At 49.3% G+C, this 19,343-nt stretch overlaps 1 protein-coding gene across 4 annotated transcripts in view; it reads left to right on the forward strand.

The window, feature by feature from the left end:
- The window catches only part of LOC140399255 (ral guanine nucleotide dissociation stimulator-like), a 183,856-nt gene that overhangs the window by 129,419 nt on the left and 35,094 nt on the right, over positions 1-19,343 (forward strand). For all 4 annotated transcript variants that reach the window (XM_072488696.1, XM_072488694.1, XM_072488697.1 and 1 more), the window contains exons 2-3: positions 16,071-16,181; positions 18,428-18,621. In XM_072488696.1, the coding sequence (XP_072344797.1) occupies positions 16,071-16,181; positions 18,428-18,621 (305 nt within the window). The remainder of the gene's footprint in view (positions 1-16,070; positions 16,182-18,427; positions 18,622-19,343) is intronic.

The raw sequence follows: 19,343 nt of genomic DNA on the forward strand, positions 1-19,343 counted from the left end.
GCCCTTGTGAGCATTGGTTCTGCCCTTGCTATCTCTTGAGTGTGTCAAAAACTGGCCGCAGCCTGTCTCGACATTAAAGGAGCTCTTAAAGGAGCAGCATCAGTAGTCTGTGGAGGAGAGCGGCATAATGTAGAGAGTACAGGCAATGTACAGGTGAACATTGTGAGATCTAGATGGAGCTCAGCGCTCATACCCTTCCTACACACACACACATACATGTGACACACATGACACAACTCACACATGCACAACACACACACACCTCAATCACGTCAATATGAAATGAAAATGACTTATTGTCACAAGTAGGCTTCAAATTAAGTTACTGTGAAAAGCCCCTAGTCGGCACATTTCGGCACCTGTTCAGGGAGGCTGGTACAGGAATTGAACCGTGTTTCTGCTTGGTCTGCTTTACAAAGCCAGTGATTTAGCCCTGCGCTAAACCAGCCCCTCACAATATTCACTGCTTCCCCTGCAGCCCTACAGCCACACTCCCCCTCCCCTAGTCTCTCTTCATTGGAAAGTTATATAGCTTGAGACCCACCACTTAACATCAACCGTGGGATACGATGAGGAAACTGGTCTCCATGAACTACCAGTTTGAGATCTCTGAGCTCCTCTAATTCTTCCCTCTTGCCTTTCACTGATTGTCTTTGCTCCCCACCCCCCAACCCCACTGGGGGCCATGTTTCCAGGTGTCTGTGCCCTATCGGCTCTGAAATTTCCTCCCTAAACCTCATCACCTCCCACTCCTCTTAAAGCTTTAAAAAAAAAATTTAGAGTACTCAATTCTTTTTTTCCAATGAAGGGGTGATTTAGTGTGGCCAATCCACCTACCCTGCACATTTTTGGGTTGTGGGGGCGAAACCCACGCAGACATGGGGAGAATGTGCAAACTCCACACGGACAGTGGCCCAGAGCCAGGATTCGAACCTGGGTCCTCAGCGCCGTAGGCAGCATTGCTAACCACTACTCCACGCGCCGCCCTCACTTAAAGCTTTCATCAAGCTTCTCCATTTGCCTTTGACAGCTGCTCCTATGAAGGGCGTTTCGCTGTGCCAAAGGCGCTGTGTAAATGTAAGTTGTTGTTGTCTGAGCTCACCAAAGAGAATGAACACTTGGCCATGGCACTGGGGTTTCCTGACACAACAACGGAGCAGAAAGTGGGGTTGGAAGAGAAGAAAAGAAATTCACTGTTAGGCCGGCCTCCATCTCCGCTCTCGGCGGGAGAGGGGTGGGAGAGAAAAATAGAGGGGGTTTGTGCTTGTCTTTGTGAGTGCCGATGGTCGAGGAAAGAAAAGAGGGTCTGTCCTTCCTTCACACTGCTACACGTTGATTAACAGGCTGCCCGTGTTTTGAGAAAGCTCCTCTTTTTTTCAGTATATTCGTGCCTGTTCCAGGGTGACTCAGTCACTGTATCTCATTGACACCAGCCTGTACTCCTCTGCTACAGAGAGGAGGAGAAAAACTGCAGCGTGCTTACATTTCTTTCAGTGTCCCTGTATTTGGTTGAAAGCCTCGGCCTATTTGTCAGGCCTGCGCTGAACAAGATAACAATACATGATTGAGTGAATGTGTTTTTGAAAATCTGCTCTCATAGACCGGGTATTGTGTGCGGCAATTGGTGCAACCTATGAATGCAACTAGTCATGTGATCTTCAACTGGGTTTTGGAGAGTGCACAGGGATTATTGAGGGACATCAAACTGTACATTAACAGTGGAATTGTGAATATGAATTTGTGATTTGTCAGCATTAGCATTCAGTAATTGAGAAGACCTATGACTCTTAACAGTGCCGCGGATACATTCGGACATCAGCGAGCTGCATTCATCTGAAAATCAGCTCTGGGATGAGATTATTTTTCTCTTGATGTTTTAGAGTTTTTGGGCTGCGATATTGCAGCAGCCCACAGAGTTTGTGTTCTCTTGCCTGGTTGCCTTGTCTCCTCCTTAAATATATAAGGAGCACCGGCACGAAAATGTGTCTCTTACGTTGGTTAAAGGTGATGTGGGGATGCCGCCGTTGGACTGGGGGGGGCACAGTAAGAAGTCTTACAGCACCAGGTTAAAGTCCAACAGGTTTGTTTTCAATCACTATCTTTCGGAGCGCAACCACATACATAGGCAAATTCAATGATGCAAGATGATACTTTGAATATTCAAAGGATGGGTGGTGGGGAGGGGGGGCTGATGATGGTGGTGGTGGGGGGGCAGGAGAGGACGAAAGGCGTAACAGGAATCTAAAGATTGTCCTCGCTCCCCGAATGGTCTAGTTATTAAGGGCGCTGCGCAGTTGGGACTGGGCTGCAGAGATCGAGAAAGGACGAGTCTTGATCTTCGCTGGGTTAGCTGGAGAGGAAGATGGCGCCACTGTCATGTCCTGTGGTTCCCAGAAGTTCAAGGTAGCCGCGCATCTAAATGCTCAGTTGCTGGAGCTTCAGCGAATGTATTCCTCAGCTCATACCATGTGCTGCAGATTGACACACTCGATGTTAGCGCAGTGAGTAGCGCACACATACACATTACACATTTGCTTCCTAAATCATATTGGCATAATCTAACAATATAACAGCCACAATTGATTTAACTGCTTCTGAGTTAGCAAATGGGCTTGACCAACCGCCCAGGTTCCCATGCCAGAACGTGCCTTATCCAAATATTGGGTGAAGAGCTCAGTTTGGATCGCTCACAGTCAGATTGTCTCGTGATGCTTGCCATCTAAAGGAAATAATTTGCATTTGTATGGCGACTTGTACAACCATAGACCGTACCAAAATGTTTTACAGCCTGATGCACAATCAATTACTCTCGAGACAAGGTGAGTCATAACTAATAGGCTTTAATCAGCTAGAACTGTACCCAGCAGCTTCGATACAGAAAGTGAACGCTGCTGGGACAGCATTGGTTCTTATACCCCGCCTCTCAGGGCGGAGCTATGTACGTTAGCCAATGGTAGACTCCTAGGTCTAGCCAATGGTCATCCACCTCTCAGGTACTGCAATACCTGGTATTACCACACAGCCAACGGAGTAATTTTGAAGTGAAGTGTAATCATTGTTCTGATGTAGGAAACATGGCAGCCAATTTGCGCACAGTAAGCTCCCACAAACAGCGATGCAGTAATGACCAGATCATCTGTCTCAGCGATGTGGACTGAGGGATAAATATTGGCCAGGACACGATGGATAACTGCCCTGCTCTTCTTCAAAACAGTTGCCACGGGATCTGCCTAAAAGGGCAAATACGGTGCAGGTTTTACATTTCAGGCAGGATAAAAATGGCATTTTCAACAGTGCCCCCCCCTCCCCCCCGCCCCACCCCGGGACCCCCTCCACCCCTCCCCGGTGCTGCATCGGGGGCCAAATTATTCCAGCCTTTCTTTCTGGTCCCGTTCTGGTGAACATGGATTTCAATGGCTCACGGTTGTGTGCTGAAGTCTCTGGACTCGAACCAGAGGTGAGAGAGCTGCTGACTGACCCAGGGCTGAGGTCAAGGCTCCCATGTGAAGACTGACTGACCCCTTTATGTTGATATGGGGCTTGGTTAGCTAGGTGGCTAGACTGTAGTATAGAACAATGACAACAATAAGCTTCATGCCCTGTGTCGGCCGTAGAAGCTCACGGAGGATTGCCCCATGCCTTCCCCATACTTGATGTAGAGTGGCGCTCCTCAAGCACTTTGGCCAAAGGGCCTCCCTTTTGTGCTTGAAAACGCTATGACTTGTCTCTTTCTATAACATGGAGCGATGTTTATGGTCCCTCGTGATCTATGGCTAATGACTTAACCTGTACTGGGGAGTGGGTGCAACCTGTGGAGCAGAACCCCAACAGAAAGAGGCCACCTCAGGTGATCATCATCATAGAATCCCTACAGTGCAGAAGGAGGCCATTTGGCCCATCGAGTCTGCACCAACCATGCACTCGAGCCATGTCCATCCCCGTAATCTAACCTGCACATCCCTGACACTAGGCGGCAATTTATCATGGCCAATCCACCTACCCCATACATCTTTGGATTGTGGGAGGAAACCTGAGCACCAAGAGGGAACCCAAGCAGACACGAGGAGAACGTGCAATCTCCACACAGACAGTGGCCCATGGCCGGAATTGAACCCGCGTCCTTGGCGCTGTGAGGCAGCAGTGCTAATGACTGTCCCACAGTGCCGCTTATTACGGCATTAAACCTTGCATATTAAACCTTACAATTTATGTATTAAATCATGTATTGAACCTTAATGCACCGTGACGAGGGGGAGGAACTGAGAAAGCAAAAGAAAATGGCCATGGAATTTTATTTTCCCAATTGTACCAGAGATGAATTATACTGAAAGTCCGGGACTCCGAGAGTTTATAAGAGAAGGTGATTTAATGCAAAGTAAAGCAGCAGCTCTGATGTTCAATATTTCCACAAACCTCACAACTTGTTATTGTGGGTTCCTGAGGAATGTTGGACAGCAGAACTGTCTGCATCTCTCATCCCCGTGGCATAATCTGTTCTCGGCCTGGAAAACACAGACAGCAGAACTGGGCTGTGTTTCCTCCAGGTTATGCAAACATTGGAATTTAACTTAATTGAAGGGTGTTTCGGGGATTCTTTGGAATGACTCTTCCAGAAAGTTCCCCACCGCGGGTGCCAAAGGCACGTCTGGCTGACGACAGATGTGATTACCGTTCCTATTTATTCACTGTGCTTGCCAAGATCTGGGGTGTCAGTGCTGGGAGGTAATTTACTTTTCCCCCTTGGGCTAGCTAATAATGCCCGCGTCAAGCTCAGGGCTGGTGGGGAGCAGGTATGCAGGGTTCAGTTCTCTCCATGCCTCTTACTTCATTTTAAGGTCAGTCTCCAATGATTGACAACAGCATTGGCCGGATCCTCCGTTCCACTGTCTGTCGGCGATAGGGAGAGGTGACCCGATCACCCAGGGTGAATGCTGCCTATTGCTTCTATAGATGGAGTCAATTTCAGGCCTTATTTCTGTGATTCCCACAATGGTCAATACAGAAAGGTCCGCGATAAACCCCCTGTACGGTGCTGGCTGCCTGATGCTCATAGGGGTGGGTGGTAGTTCAGGATATTGCTAACTATTTCTTTGGACAGTGGAAGGGAAATGTTGACCCCGGGGCACCTACTCCTCTGAACCCTTCACTGGGAATGCTTCCTCTCTCAGCTTGCACACATTGAATGACCGTTTGGTGGTGGCAAGGAGGGCTATTGATACCTCTAGAGTCCAGAGTGGCCACAAAGAAGGAGAGTAGGGCAGAACCCTAATACCTGCCAGCCAATCTATAGAATTAATCTGGAAAGGAAAGTTTTTCATTGACAGGAAATGGATGCTTAATTTTATGTCGAAAAGATCGATTTGGGTGACAAATATTTATTGTAGCCATGATGTCTCATCTGGCAAGTTCTCAAGGGACGAAGGTGTGAAGCAGTGACAGTACTTGTAGAGGTCCTTTCATTAAGGAAAGAAAACAAATGGGGATTCTCACAGTAACTTCATTGGAGTGTTAATGTGAGCCTACTTGTGACACTAATAAAGATTATTATAATATATTTTCCTAAGAGCTAAAGGTGTTGGATTTAATCTGTCACAAGTACGTGATGTGTGTGTGCCTGTGTGTGAGACTGTGTATATTGTGACTGTGTTTCTGTACATGCGTTTATGCGCGTATGTCTCTGTGTTTGTGTTTGTACAGTGCTGAACGAGTGAACGAATGGAAATTGTAACCACAGTTAAATCCTTCCATAAACTAAAGCAGGAAGGAATCCAGTAAATATCATCATGCGTAATGTGCTTTCCAGAAATCTTCTGGTTCACCAAATGCTGAGACACGGACAGATTGCATTGACACAGCGCCTCGTCACGCCCTTGACAATTTTCTCAAAGCCCTCACATGAACTACCTTTGAAATGTAGCCGCTCTGAAATCTGTAACCGCAGCTGCCAGTTTGTGCACAGCAGGATCCCACGCACGGGAAAGCAAGCTGATATTCTTGTTTGAGGGAATAATGCTCGCCAGGTCACTGGGCAAACTGCTCTTTTCTTTCGAATGGTGACATTAGAATCTTTTTTTTAAAAAGCCGTAGGGGAGTCTTAGTTTAACATCAGATTGGAAGATGTTGGGGACCTGCGACACTCCCTCAGCACTGCACTGAAGCACTGGGATTTGTATTTAATGGAGTTTGCACATTCTCCCCGTGTCTGTGTGGATCTCACCCCTCAACCCAAAAATGTGCAGGATAGGTGAATTGGTTTAGCTCAGTTGACTGGACAGTGGTTCATGATGCAGAAGAAGGCCAGCAGCGCAGGTTCAATTCCCGTACCGGTTGAGGTTATTTATGAAAGTCCCGACTTCTCAACCTCGCCTGAGGTGCAGTGACGCTCAGGTTAAATCACCACCAGTCAGCTCTACCCCTTCAAAGGGAAAACAGCCTTCGGTCATCTGAGACTATGGCGACTTTACCTTTACCCTTGGTACCGCACTGGGAGCGTCAGTCTGAATCACGTGTCACCAGTCTATGTAAAGGCGCACATGGGGCGAAATTCTCTGTAATCGGCGCAATGACCGGCGCCAAAAACGGCACAAATCAGTCTGGCATCGCGCCGCCCCAAAGGTGTGGAATCCTCCGCCCCTTGAGCGGCCGAGCCCTAACTTTGAGGGGCTAGGCCTGCGCCGGACTGATTTCCGCCCCGCCAGCTGGTGGGAAAGGCCTTTGGTGACGTCATTTCCCCGCCAGCTGGCGCAGAAATGACATTGCCGGGCGGCGCATGCGCGGGAGCGTTAGCGGCCGCTCACGGCATCCCCGCGCATGCGCAGTGGAGGGGGTCTCTTCCGCCTCCGCCATGGTGGAGACCGTGGCGAAGGCGGAAGGAAAAGAGTGCCCCCCACGGCACAGGCCCGCCCGCGGATCGGTGGGCCCCGATCGCGGGCCAGGCCACCGTGGGGGCACCCCCCGGGGCCAGATCGCGCCCCCCCCCCCCAGGACCCTGGAGCCCGCCCGCGCCACCTTGTCCCGCCGGTAAGAGAGGTGGTTTAATCCACGCCGGCGGGACAGGCATTCTAGCAGCGGGACTTCGGCCCATCCGGAGAATCGCCGAGGGGGGGCCCGCCAACTGGCGCGATTCCCACCCCCGCCGAATATCCGGTGGCGGAGAATTCGGGACACGGCGGGGGCGGGATTCACGCCAGCCCCCGGCGATTCTCCAACCCGGCGGGGGGTCGGAGAATCGCGCCCTTGGTTCAAGAATTGCACCCTCCCTTCATCTCCAGGTTACCTTGGAGCAACTGACATTGAGGCGTGAGCTCACGTGAAATGGCTCGGGGGGTGTTTAACTACACGATGGGCACTGTGTCAGTGCAAGTTCTTGTCCAGAGAAGTCTGCAAGCTGGTTATTCCTCCACTTGGCCACTGTGCAATCATTTGTAGAACTGAGGCAGCAGCCGTGACACATCTTAGTGAGGGGAAACCCCGGCCGGTCACATGAAGCACGAGGATGGAGGGCAAAAATAAACGCAGTGGCGGAAGGAGAAGTGGTATCTGTGGAAAAGGACATCCCAGAAATAACAGCCCCTTGCGCGGGGGGGGGCGGAATAAGGGGAAGTATTTTTGACATTTCATCAACTCTCCGTGAAGCTGATTTTGTAGAAGTTCTTTATAGTCACGATTGTGTCAGACTTTAGTGAGCTGCAGAGACCAAACAGTCGTAAAATTAGCAACCGCACGCACTTCTGAAATGTGAAAGTCCCAGTCATGCCACTCGTGCTGGTCAGCAGAACAAAACTACGGCAAAACCAAGGACCAAAAGAAATATTGAAACTGCTCAGCTCACAGATTGCTTCCACGCTGTCTTCGTTTTCGTTTCCTTCTGAGGACATTGGTCAATCAATTCGGGTGATGGGGGCAATGCTGTGGGCTGACAATCTCTATTTGTGAACAGTGGGAGACGGGAGTGTTTGCGACCGCAGGGACTCAACGCAAAACACGAAGGCAAATGGTCTGTTAGCTTCTGTTACAAAAAGATTGATGTTTAGAATAGAATAGAATTCCTACAGCACTGAAGGAGGCCATTTGGCCCATTGAGTCGGCACCGACCCTCTGAAAGAGCACCCCATCAAGGCCCACTCCTCTTCCCCCGTCCCCATAACCCTACCTAACCTACACATTCTTGGACACTAAGGGGCAATTTAGCATGGCCAATTCACCTGCCCTCACATCTTTGGACTGTGGCAGGCAACCGGAACACCCGGAAAAAACCCACGCAAACTCCACACAGCACGGTAGCATTGTGGATAGCACAATTGCTTCACAGCTCCAGGGTCCCAGATTCAATTCCCGGCTTGGGTCTCTGTCTGTGCGGAGTCTGCACATCCTCCCCGTGTCTGCGTGGGTTTCCTCCGGGTGCTCCGGTTTCCTCCCACAGTCCAAAGATGTGCAGGTTAGGTGGATTGGCCATGATAAATTGCCCTTAGTGTCCAAAATTGCCCTTAGTGTTGGGTGGGGTTACTGGGTTATGGGGATAGGGTGGAGGTGTTGACCTTGGGTTGGGTGCTCTTTCCAAGAGCTAGTGCAGACCCGATGGGCCGAACGGCCTCCTTCTGCACTCTGAATTCTATGTCTATGTCTATGTCATCCGAGGCCAGAATTGAACCTGGGTCTCTGGTGCTGTGGGGCAGCAGTGCGTTCGTCCATATCAGAGTGAAGAAGCCTCACTACAAGCAAACTGAGCATTGGTATGCCTATACCTGGAGAGCTGAGAGCAGTTAGTCTGTTTACCTAAGGAAGGATACACTTGTTCCAGAGAGTTAACACATGTTCATTAAACATGTTCCTGGGCTGAGGGGATTGCTCTATAAAAAGAGGCTGAATAGATTAGGGGTGGGATTTTCCAGCCTCTCCCTCCAGCGGGATCTTCCCGTCCTGCCGAAGTCGATGGAGATTTGAATGGCATCGCTGCATCCACCACGGGAAAACCCGCCCCAGCATGGCCGGAAAATCCCAGCCCCAGTCTATATTCCCTGGAGTCGAGAAGAACGAGAGTTGATCCAATTAAAACGTCCCGAATCACTCCTGTTTAGAACTCGGGATGTTTCACCATGGTAACGGTGCCCTAGAAATGCAATTTGTTCTTGTTGTCTTGGCTAACACATCTGGCAGCAGTAAGATGAACAGTCAGTCACTTTGTCTCTGGTGGTATTGGTTGAGTAATAAATCTAACCCAGGCAGTTTCAAGTATTCTGATCATAGAGTGGGCATGTCACTGCTGAATCCGATTCTAACCTGTGTCCCGTGCAGACACTTCCCAGAACCACTTGATAGATTAATGGAATGTTGGCCTTTATCTTGGGGAGTTGGACTATGAAGGGAAGGCAGTGATGTTTCAGTTGTACATGACCTTTTTCGAACCCCACCTGGAATACTGCTTTCAATTATGAGGCACAACTCTTCTGGAAAAGGAAGTTGTCATGTTTGCTGGTTCACTAGATGGTTGATCACAGAGGAGGAGGTTTGAGAGCCGATCGGACCCAACCTTTATTTACATTGGGTCCCTGGGCCAGTCAGTGGGAGGGAGTATAGTGCAGGTTCACCAGAATGATATCGGTTGTCATAAACCTGGCTTGTAGCCCCTTGAGAATAGAGGGTAAACCAACTTAGCTCACTCAGAGGGGGTTGCGAAAGTTTGTAATTCTTTTATCCAAAGGGTATTACGATCCCGTACAAAACCCCAACAGTGGCCGGGATACTGGACAAAACCCTCAATATTTTATTTTAATTTTGTATGATGGAGGAAAGGATACTTCGCTCCAGGAGTGATTTCATGCAAAATAGGGATATGGTATATTAAAACAAACTTTATTACTAACACAGTATTTAAATATCTTTAACATCACACAAGAAAATAACTTACACTTACCCCTTAAACAATACAGTGACACAATAACCCTTACCTGTTATCTTTATTACCACTCAAACAACAAAAATAACCCACCGCAGCTCTCAATCCACTTTTAAATACAGTTAGTACTCAGGAATATCTGCTTTCCAGAGATGTCTGGATAATCTATTTAAAGAAAGGGAGATCTTTTGACACTTCTTTAAAGAAAAGACCTGGGGCGGGATTCTCCCCTACCTGGTGGGGCGGGGTGGTCCCGGCGTAATGGAACGGGGGGAACCACTCCGGCGTTGGGCCGCCCCAAAGGTGCGGAATCCGCACCTTTAGGGGCCAAACCCTCACCTTGAGGGGCTAGGCCCGCGCCGGAGCGGTTTCCGTTCCACCGGCTGGCGGGAAAGGCCTTTGGCGCCACGCCAGCCGGGGCCGAAAGGTCTTCACCGGGCGACGTGGGTCCGTGCATGCGCGGGAGCGTCAGTGGCTGGTGACGTCATCCCCGCGCATGCGCAGGGGAGGGGGTCTCTTCCGCCTCCGCCATAGTGAAGACCATGGCGAAGGCGGAAGAAAAAGAGTGCCCCCACGGCACAGGCCCGCCCGCACGATTTCCGCCCCCGCCAAATATCTGGTGGCGGAAACTTTGGGACACGGCGGGGGCGGGATTCACGCCAGCCCCCGGCGATTCTCCGACCTGACGGGGGATCGGAGAATCCCGCCCCTGAATCTTATCAGAACCGTACAGAAACTCAGGCTGGATTTTCTCAGAAGCTACTTCTCAGCTTGTTTCAGCTCACACAATCACACAATTCTGAGCAGCTTGGAAAGAAACTGCTAGTCTGTCTACAGACATATCTTTAACTGAACTGCACTGAGAGCGGATGCTGGACTTCTGCTCACATCTCAATCTAAAACTCAACTGACTGCTTTTCTGCAAAATGTCTAAAAACATAACTCCTCCAATTAATTACATTATCTTACCAAGCTGAAACACATCTAATTACCTCCACAGGGAATCCCCTTAATCCCCAAAAAAATCTCTATTGGCCCAAGCTTTTACTATGCCTTAATTGCACCTCTGGCCCCAAAAGCCTTTCAAACCAGGATTCTTTAAAAGCGATACGGCAGCGGTCACACACTCATTCACACACACACTTTTTAGCCTGACTGCACCAAATACATACAGTACAATATATCTGAAATCCTTCCATTCATCACAAGGGTTATGGATGCAAAGACATCAGAGGGGTCCCATTGATGGAAGGGTTGAGAATCAGAAGACTCGGGTCTAAGATGATTGGCGAAAGAGCCAAAAGTAACCTGGGCAAAAACGTTTTAATGCAACGAGTGTTTAGGATCTGGAATGCACTGCCTGAGAGGGTGGCAGGGGCTGATTCAGCTGGGCAACCGGATAAGCAGCTGGAGGGAAAAATGTTGCAGTGGAATGGGACTAGCTAAATTCCTCTTGAAGAGAGCTGGCACTGACGTAATGGGCCAAATGGGCTCCGTCTATGCTGTAACCAATCTTTGTAAAGGATGTTATTTGTCACCATGTCTGCTTGTTGTTAAAGATCAAAGAGGGCTTGGAGTGGCGATTCAACCCCTGCACTCACATTGAAACCTTCAGCCACTCAATGGCCACAAGAGGGTTTCAGGGAAAACACACCTACTCATTGCTAACAGCTAATTGCTTTGTCAATTATTTTTACAGTACCTCATGCAAACTGGCCTTTTCACAATCTATGCGTGCGGAGTTTTTTTTTTAAAAGAGTACCCAATTATTTTTTTCCCAATTAAGGGGCAGTTTAGCGTGGCCAATCCACCTAACCTGCACATCTTTGGGTTGTGGGGGTGAAATCCACGCAGGCACGGGGAGAATGTGCAAATTCCACACGGACAGTGACCCAGGGCCGGGATTCGAACCCGGGTCCTCAGCGCCGCAGTCCCAGTACTAACCACTGTGCCACATGCTACCCTTTATGTGTGCGGAGTTGATGCCATAGCAAGTCTAGAATTATACAGCACGCAGTGAGATCATTTGACCCGTCCTGCCTCTTTTCTTTCGGGCTATTGCTCTCACTCCTTTGCTCTTTCCTCCTAACCTTGCAATTCTTTCCATCCTTCAAGTATTTATCCAATTCCCTCTTGGAAGTTACTATTGAATCTTCTTCCCCATTTCCTTTGAGGTAGTAGTGCTTTCCAGACTAAAATAATTTCCTGTGTAAAACAATAAATAAATCTATGCACCTTTGTGGCAAGGCAGTGTTTATTATCATTGTCTAGTAAAGTGTAGAGGCTTTAAACCGGACCTCTACACAGGGCTTCCTGTAAGACAAAACAGTACAATTAAGAGCTGGGAGTTTCCCATAGCGTCCTCGATTAGATTCACCTCTCAACTAATATCACCAGAGCCACATTAACTGGTTATCTCAGTGACAGTAGTGGGAAATACCAGACGCAGGGGGTGCTTGCTGTTTTTTCCAAGATAACAGACGCTGGACTGTGCACACGACGAACAGTGGGAGATGTTTCGGTGATTCAATGTGCAAATGTTCAGTTCGATAGGTTCACCTGCCAGTGAAGTCTAGTCCTGTTTTTTTTAATTACAGACTGTGTGCATGATTTAGCAAATTCTTAATTTGGGTGTGAAGGAAAATGCAGAATAGAAGAGAGACTGCTCTCCGGACTGTGCAGCGACAGTCCTCTCAGAAAGGAGACTGCTCCTTTAACTGTTGACGGGTTTCACACAAATAGCACCCATTCTAAATAGAAGTAGGGCCAAGCGCTGAATGCAGATGTCATGCACTCTTCTCTGGGTGCACCCGTCCGTACTGCAACTTGCATTTACATAGTGCCTTTAGCTCTGCCGCTCCTTTCTCCCGTAGACCTACAATTTCCTCTCCTTCAGCTGCCTATCTGATTTGCTTTTGAAAGTATTCATTGAATCCGCCTCCACCGCACCCTCAGGCAGCGCACTCCGGGCTGGATTCTCCCAAAATGGGGCTATGTCCCCACATCGGCGTAAAAACGCTGGCGTTTCACTCTTGACTTTCCTTAAAAAAGTCAAGAGCGATTCACTTACCTGTAGGGGCTGGCAGGGCCCCGGAGTGCTTCTCGCAACTCTGGCTGCGGATACGGGTCGGGAGTCCGCGCATGTGGATGGTGGTGGCCTGCAGCGGGTGTGCCGTGGCAGACTCAGAACGCGGCCCGACATCGACAACGTAGGCACCCCCGCGATGGCGTGCGCCCGCGGATCCGAGCAGCCCGATCGCTGCCCGGCCGCCCATGAGGGCCCCCCCCCCCCGGTGCTCGATCCCCCTGCCCCCCACCAGGGCGGCCGCAGACTGAGTCTGCGGAGTCACCCCAGGTTCCAGACCGGCAATACGTGGTTGGAACCACGCCGTCGGGAACTCGGTCAGTTTTGCCCGGAGAATCAGTCTGTCAATGGCCCCGCATAATCTGCGCGCGAGCGATTCTCTGGGACCGGACAATCGCGGGAGCGGCGGCGGGCACAATTGATGCGTAAATATCGATTCTCTGCCCCCACGCCATACACGATTTCGGCGCGGAGCCACGGAGCATCCAGCTGCCCATATCCCAGCCACCCGCTGCACAATGGCCGTTCATCCTCATGCCACCCCTGCCTCTTCTGCCAGTCACCCTAAATCGGCGCCCTCTTGTTCTTGGCCCCTCTGCCAATGGGAACAACGTCTCTCTATCCACTCTGTTCCAACCCCTCATGGTTATGAATATATAAACATATATATTCGGACCAGAGCAACGTGTAAGGAACAATCTTTTTTAAATGGTCCGAAGGGAAGATTAAAAACATCCTTTTAACAGGAAGAATCCACCCAGGACCTATAAAACGTACAAATTGGGACTCGATGAGATGTGAGTGAAGTTGGCAAGGCCGTATTTATTCAACAACATGAATAATAGCCACACCCCCTGCAGCTCATGAGTATTTACATTTTGTAACAACAGACCTGCAGTATCCAGGTAATCGCACGTTCCCGAGAAGCTGAATCATCCGCTGAATATCCATTTACAGCAAACATCATGTGGGACCAGAGAAAAGTTATGGTGCAGAATGAGGCCATTCAGCCCCTTGAGTTTGCACTGGCCACAAAAAGTGGGGGAAAAAAAGGAAACCAGCCGCAAATTATAAAAATAATTTAGAGTACCCAATTATTTTTTTTGCCAATTAAGGGACAATTTAGTGTGGCCAATCCACCTACCCTGCACATCTTTTTTTGAGTTGTGGGGGGTGAGACCCACGCAGACATGGGGAGAATGTGCAAACTCCACATGGAGACCAGCCAGCATCCTCGGCGCCGCGAGGCAGCAGTGCTAATCACCGTGCCGCCCTCCCAGCTGCTCATGTTAATCCCACTTTCCAGCACTTAGTCCGTAACCTTTCAGGTACAGGTCCAGGAACTTTTTTAAAGGAGTTGACATGACGATTGAGGAATAAATACTGACATACAGCAAGAGCTCATTGATGTTTGACTGAAAGTTCCCACACTGCTCACGCGTGCACAGCAAGGCCGGGTTTCAGATTGTGGTGCTAGGCACCATCCCTAAATCTCATCCATGTGTACAAAGGTTCATAGTTACATCCCCCCCCCCCCCCTAGCCTACTTCTCCTGAAAAGTTTAACGGTGAAATTTGATCAATTGATACAACACAAAATGTCTAGGATTCCCCTCTCTTTCTCATACTGTAAAAGCAATGTGATTTGCGGACAGTCTCTTATTGTGGTGATGTTCCCAGGTGGATGAGAGGAGAGGCAAGGAAGTCTTTATTGTGTATGGAGCAAGCAGCACTTCATTTCTGAAGGGCTAGTTCATCATTGTTTATTTGAACAGGTTTCATTACGAATTGGTTGACCCTGCATGTATTGTTACAACCTGAGTGCCTACTGTTTGGCAATGATGTTATTGAGATGATGAGGGCTCTGCCCCCCCCCCCCCCCCCCCCCCCCCCCCCCCGAAAGTGCTGGCTCAAAATTATCGGGTTGCTAACCCTCCAGAATTGCCCGGGAGTTTCTGGGAATTAAATGTGATGGCTAAGCCTCCAGGTATTGGTCCAACCGCAGTCAGCAACCCTACTCCAACTGGGGCACGGGTCCTATGATGTTCGCAGTCCTCTGTACCGCATCCACGTGGCCAGTCTTCATCAGTGACCTTGCTTATTGCTGGTGACCTAGTGACAGAAGACATCCTAACCAAGCCTCATCTCGCCCTTCCTCGAAACCCCTACAGATGCCAGGCATAGGATCAGGCAGCTACCTGTGTCCCCAAAGGGGAGACGGTGGCATAGTGGTAATATCACTGAAATTACCACTTTTAAGGTGGTGGATGGGGTACCAATCACATGGACTGTTCTGAGCTGGATGAGTGTTTCTGGAGCCGTACTCATCCAGGCGAGTGGGGAGTATCAGACCCTGCTAGTCTGATTTAGTGTTGTACCAGCATTGCTTGGGAATGATGTTGTGGTGTGCTAATTAGGTGCGAGGGGCGATGGTAGTGTCGTGGTTATGTGACTAGCCTGGTAACCCGAAGGCTAATGTTCTGGAGACACTAGATTCAAATCCCACACAGCAGCTGGTAGAATGTAAATTCAGTTAATAAATTGGGAATAATAACGTTAATGTCAGTAATGGTGACTATGACAGTTGTCCCCGATTGTTGTTAGAAACCCATCTGGCTCACTGTTGGGGAAGGAAATCTGCTGTGCTTACCCGGTCTGGCCTACATGTGACTCCAGACCCACAGCAATAGGGTTGACTCTGAAATGGCCGAGTAAGCCACTCTTTTCAATGGTAAATAGGGATGGGTAACAAATGCAGGCAAGATTTGCCCAGCAATGCCTGTATCCCATGAAAGAGTACAAAGAACTGGAACCTCAAATGGCTAAGACTTTAATCCATGTTCCCATTAATTTACCTGTATCTCAAGTTAACAATAGCAGCAGGTCACAGTGTTCTGATTTAGCAGTTGGCACCAATAGCACCCTGAACAAGCGGTGTGTTTTCTTTACAAATCCTCCAGCACCCATGACATTCAAATTGTGCGAAAACAAGAAGAGGCGAAGCACAAACGTAACTGAGTTGCCCAGGCTTCCCGGCGTGCTATTCGGCTGCGGGGGGGAAATCACACTCACTGCCTTGTTTCCTTTTCAGAGCGCTGCGCAGGAGATTGGCGAGGAGACCGAAGATGGCGCCATTTACACGATAACGCTCAGGAAAATTCAGTCGCACCAGGCAGCCAGCAAAGGGCAGCGAAGGCTTGGGGTAAGCAGCGGTCAGAGATGAAAAACCACACAGAGCCCTGCAGGTTACCTTCAGTGACCTTCCTACACCTTTTCCTTTTCTTTCTTCCATTCCCCGATTCCCGTCACTGTCTTTTCAATGCAGTTGGCATTGTCTTATATTTTGATATAATGTCTGTATTAAATTTGAAAGCTTTGAAATAATAATGTTTTTATACTGCCGGGCAAAACCTTGAGACCCCCCCCCCAAGTGCTTTACAGCGAATCAAGCACTTTTCTGGCACTCGTGTAATGCGGGGAATGTGGCAGCCAATTTATGCACAGCAAGACCCCAAAGGCAGCAATGAAATTAATGACCAGATAGCCTATTTGTAACTCTGTTTGAGGGACAAACATTGGCTTGGAAACTGGGAAAACACCCCCTCCCTTCTCCGAATAATGCCACAAAATCTAATGCGCCCACCTGGTGCCTCGGTTTAACCTGATCCGACAGACGGCACCTCCAACAATGCAGCACTCCCGCGATACTGCACTGCGCCAGCCTGGATTCTGCGCCTCAATCCATATGTCATAGGTCCAGCCTGTAAATGTATTACCTACTGAGCAACTGGTCCACACACACATGTGGAAAGTCCCTGGTTACGCCTCTGCCATGTTACTAAAGCTTTCAAGTGAGGATTGACCATGAGTGCCAGTGGGGAACTGGATCATTCAGGATTCACAGTCACATTCAGTCCGTCTGCATTCGCATGAACACTGCTGCACTCGGGACATCACTGGATAGTCATCAGGGGCGGGAGTGACGGCTAGTTTTCTTTATTTACAACGCAGAGTGAACCGCACAATATCAGCGCTGGCTCAATAGCCAAAGACTCTTGCCTTTCAGTGAGAGGGTTCTCGATTCAAGAAGCCTAACTCATTCTCTAACTTCTGATTTCTGCCTGTAGCTTGTCACAGTGTGCGGTTCCCTTCATGAGTGGCAGAGTTTTACAGCACACAGAGAGGCCCTTCAGTCCATCGTGTCTGGGCCAGCCCTCAAGCACCTATCTGTTCTTTTAAAAAAAATTTAGAGTAACCAATTCATTTTTTCCAATTAAGGGGCAATTTAGCGTGGCCAATCCGCCTACCCTGCACATCTGTGAGTTGTGGGGGCAAAACCCACGCAGACACGGGGAGAATGTGCAAACTCCACACGGACAGTGACCCAGAGCCGCGATCGAACCTGGGTCCTCGGCGCCATGAGGCAGCAGTGCTAACCACTGTGCCACCGTGCTGCCCTAGCACCTATCTGTTCTAACCCCTATCCCAGCAATTGGTCTGTAGCCTTGTATGCCGAGGTGTTTCAGCTGCTCACCCATCTGCTTCTTAAATGTTGTGAGGGTTGCCGTCTCTACCACCCTTTCAGTCAGCGACTTCCAGATTCCCACCACTTTCCGGGTGAAAATGTTTCTCTTCAAACCCCCTCTACACCTCCTGCCCTTTACCTTAAACCTGTGCCCCCTGGTTAGGGTAACGTGCGCATCGGAAAGCACACAAGGCGTGTGTGTGTGTGGGGGCTGTCTGTTCCCTGGCGACACATTCCTCCCAATTGCTGCATAGCTTCAAGAGAATAATGGTCCCGAGGGAGTGCTGCGGTGTCAGGGGTGCCAAATTTCAGTTAAGATGTTAAACCAAGGCGGCCTTCTGTTTCCCCAGGTGGATGAGGGCGATTTGCTGGTACAATTCCAGATAAGAGTGGGAGAGTTGGTCTTGGCCAACTTTTAATCCTCCAACCCACACCTGAAACAGTTTACCTGGCCGTTAACTGTTCACCCCGTCATTATCCACAGGCTGGCTTTGCGAGCTTGCTTTGCCCAAATTGGTTGACGTATTTCCTGTATTACAACAGAGGCCGCACTTCATTAATTGCTTCTTTAGCTGTAAAGCACTTTAGGATGTCCAGTCATTACCACAGACCCATTTGAGATTTGCTCCCTCAGAACGGTTGAATATGAAGCGTTATTGGCTGTTATTATTCAACCACTCCCTGGTTAAACCCCGCCTGAGTCATCGAGACAGCTTATTTTCAGCTACTAATAATTTTGTTGTTGCTTGTGCTGTACAACAATGGACAAGAAGCTCACATTGTACCAGATTATCAGAACAGCAAGGAGAACAGATTGTTCTCTCTGTGTATTCAGAAGCTGAATGTCCTCCCCACAGCTGAGCTGCCTCTAAACCTGACAACCACAGCGCTCACCACGACGTGCACTTTTCCTCCTTTTCCAGGTGGACAGTGAGTCGGCGATGAACTTGTACGAAACGTGTAAGGTGCGGACCATCAAGGCAGGGACCCTGGAGAAGCTCGTGGAGTACCTGGTGTCTGCCTTCAAAGGCAACGACACCACCTACGTCACCATCTTCCTCTGCACTTACCGGGCCTTCGCGTCGACCAAACAAGTGTTAGACCTGCTGCTCAACAGGTAACAGACACAGAGGCGGACAGGGGCAGACACCAGAACTGACAGACTTAACCTACCAGGGAACACTGAACACACAGGAGTTCTAATCACTAGAAAAGTGAATGCTGAGGGGCAGACTTGACAGCAGTCTTCAAGATTATGGAGAGGTTTGACAGGGTGGACCCAGAAAGATTGTTCACACTTGCTGGGGAGACCAGAACTAGGGGCCATGAAAATAAGATTGTCACGAATAAATCCAAACTTCTTTACCCAGTAATTGGTTAGGATGTGGAACTTGCTACCACTAGGAGTAATTGAGGCAAAAAGCATTAAAGATATGCTAGATAAAGACTCGAGGGAGCGGGATAAGCTGGAAGGCTTGTGTGGCGTATAAAGGCCAGAACTGGGCCGAATGGCCTGTTTCTGTGGTGCGCATCCTATGTTAACAGCTTGTCACACTGAGTTGCTCAAAGTGACTTATTTGGTAAATAGGGTGATGAGAGACATGGGGAGACGGAGAAAGTTTAGTATTCCTGAGGTCGGGGGGGTGGGGGGAGAAGTAAAATACCATTAGCCAGGGTCCCCCTTTAGGTTGTCTCAGCTCTTGCATGAAACTTGGCAATTTGGGTGAGTTGTCATGTGGTGGGACTATACCCTGGAAATGTCAATGACCCCCCCCCTCCATGTCCTGGACAGACCAACCCAGTTTGGTCATGGGCTGGATTTTGAGATCTTTGGGACCT

Source organism: Scyliorhinus torazame, chromosome 22, assembly GCF_047496885.1.
Source record: "Scyliorhinus torazame isolate Kashiwa2021f chromosome 22, sScyTor2.1, whole genome shotgun sequence".
Lineage (NCBI taxonomy): Eukaryota > Metazoa > Chordata > Chondrichthyes > Carcharhiniformes > Scyliorhinidae > Scyliorhinus > Scyliorhinus torazame.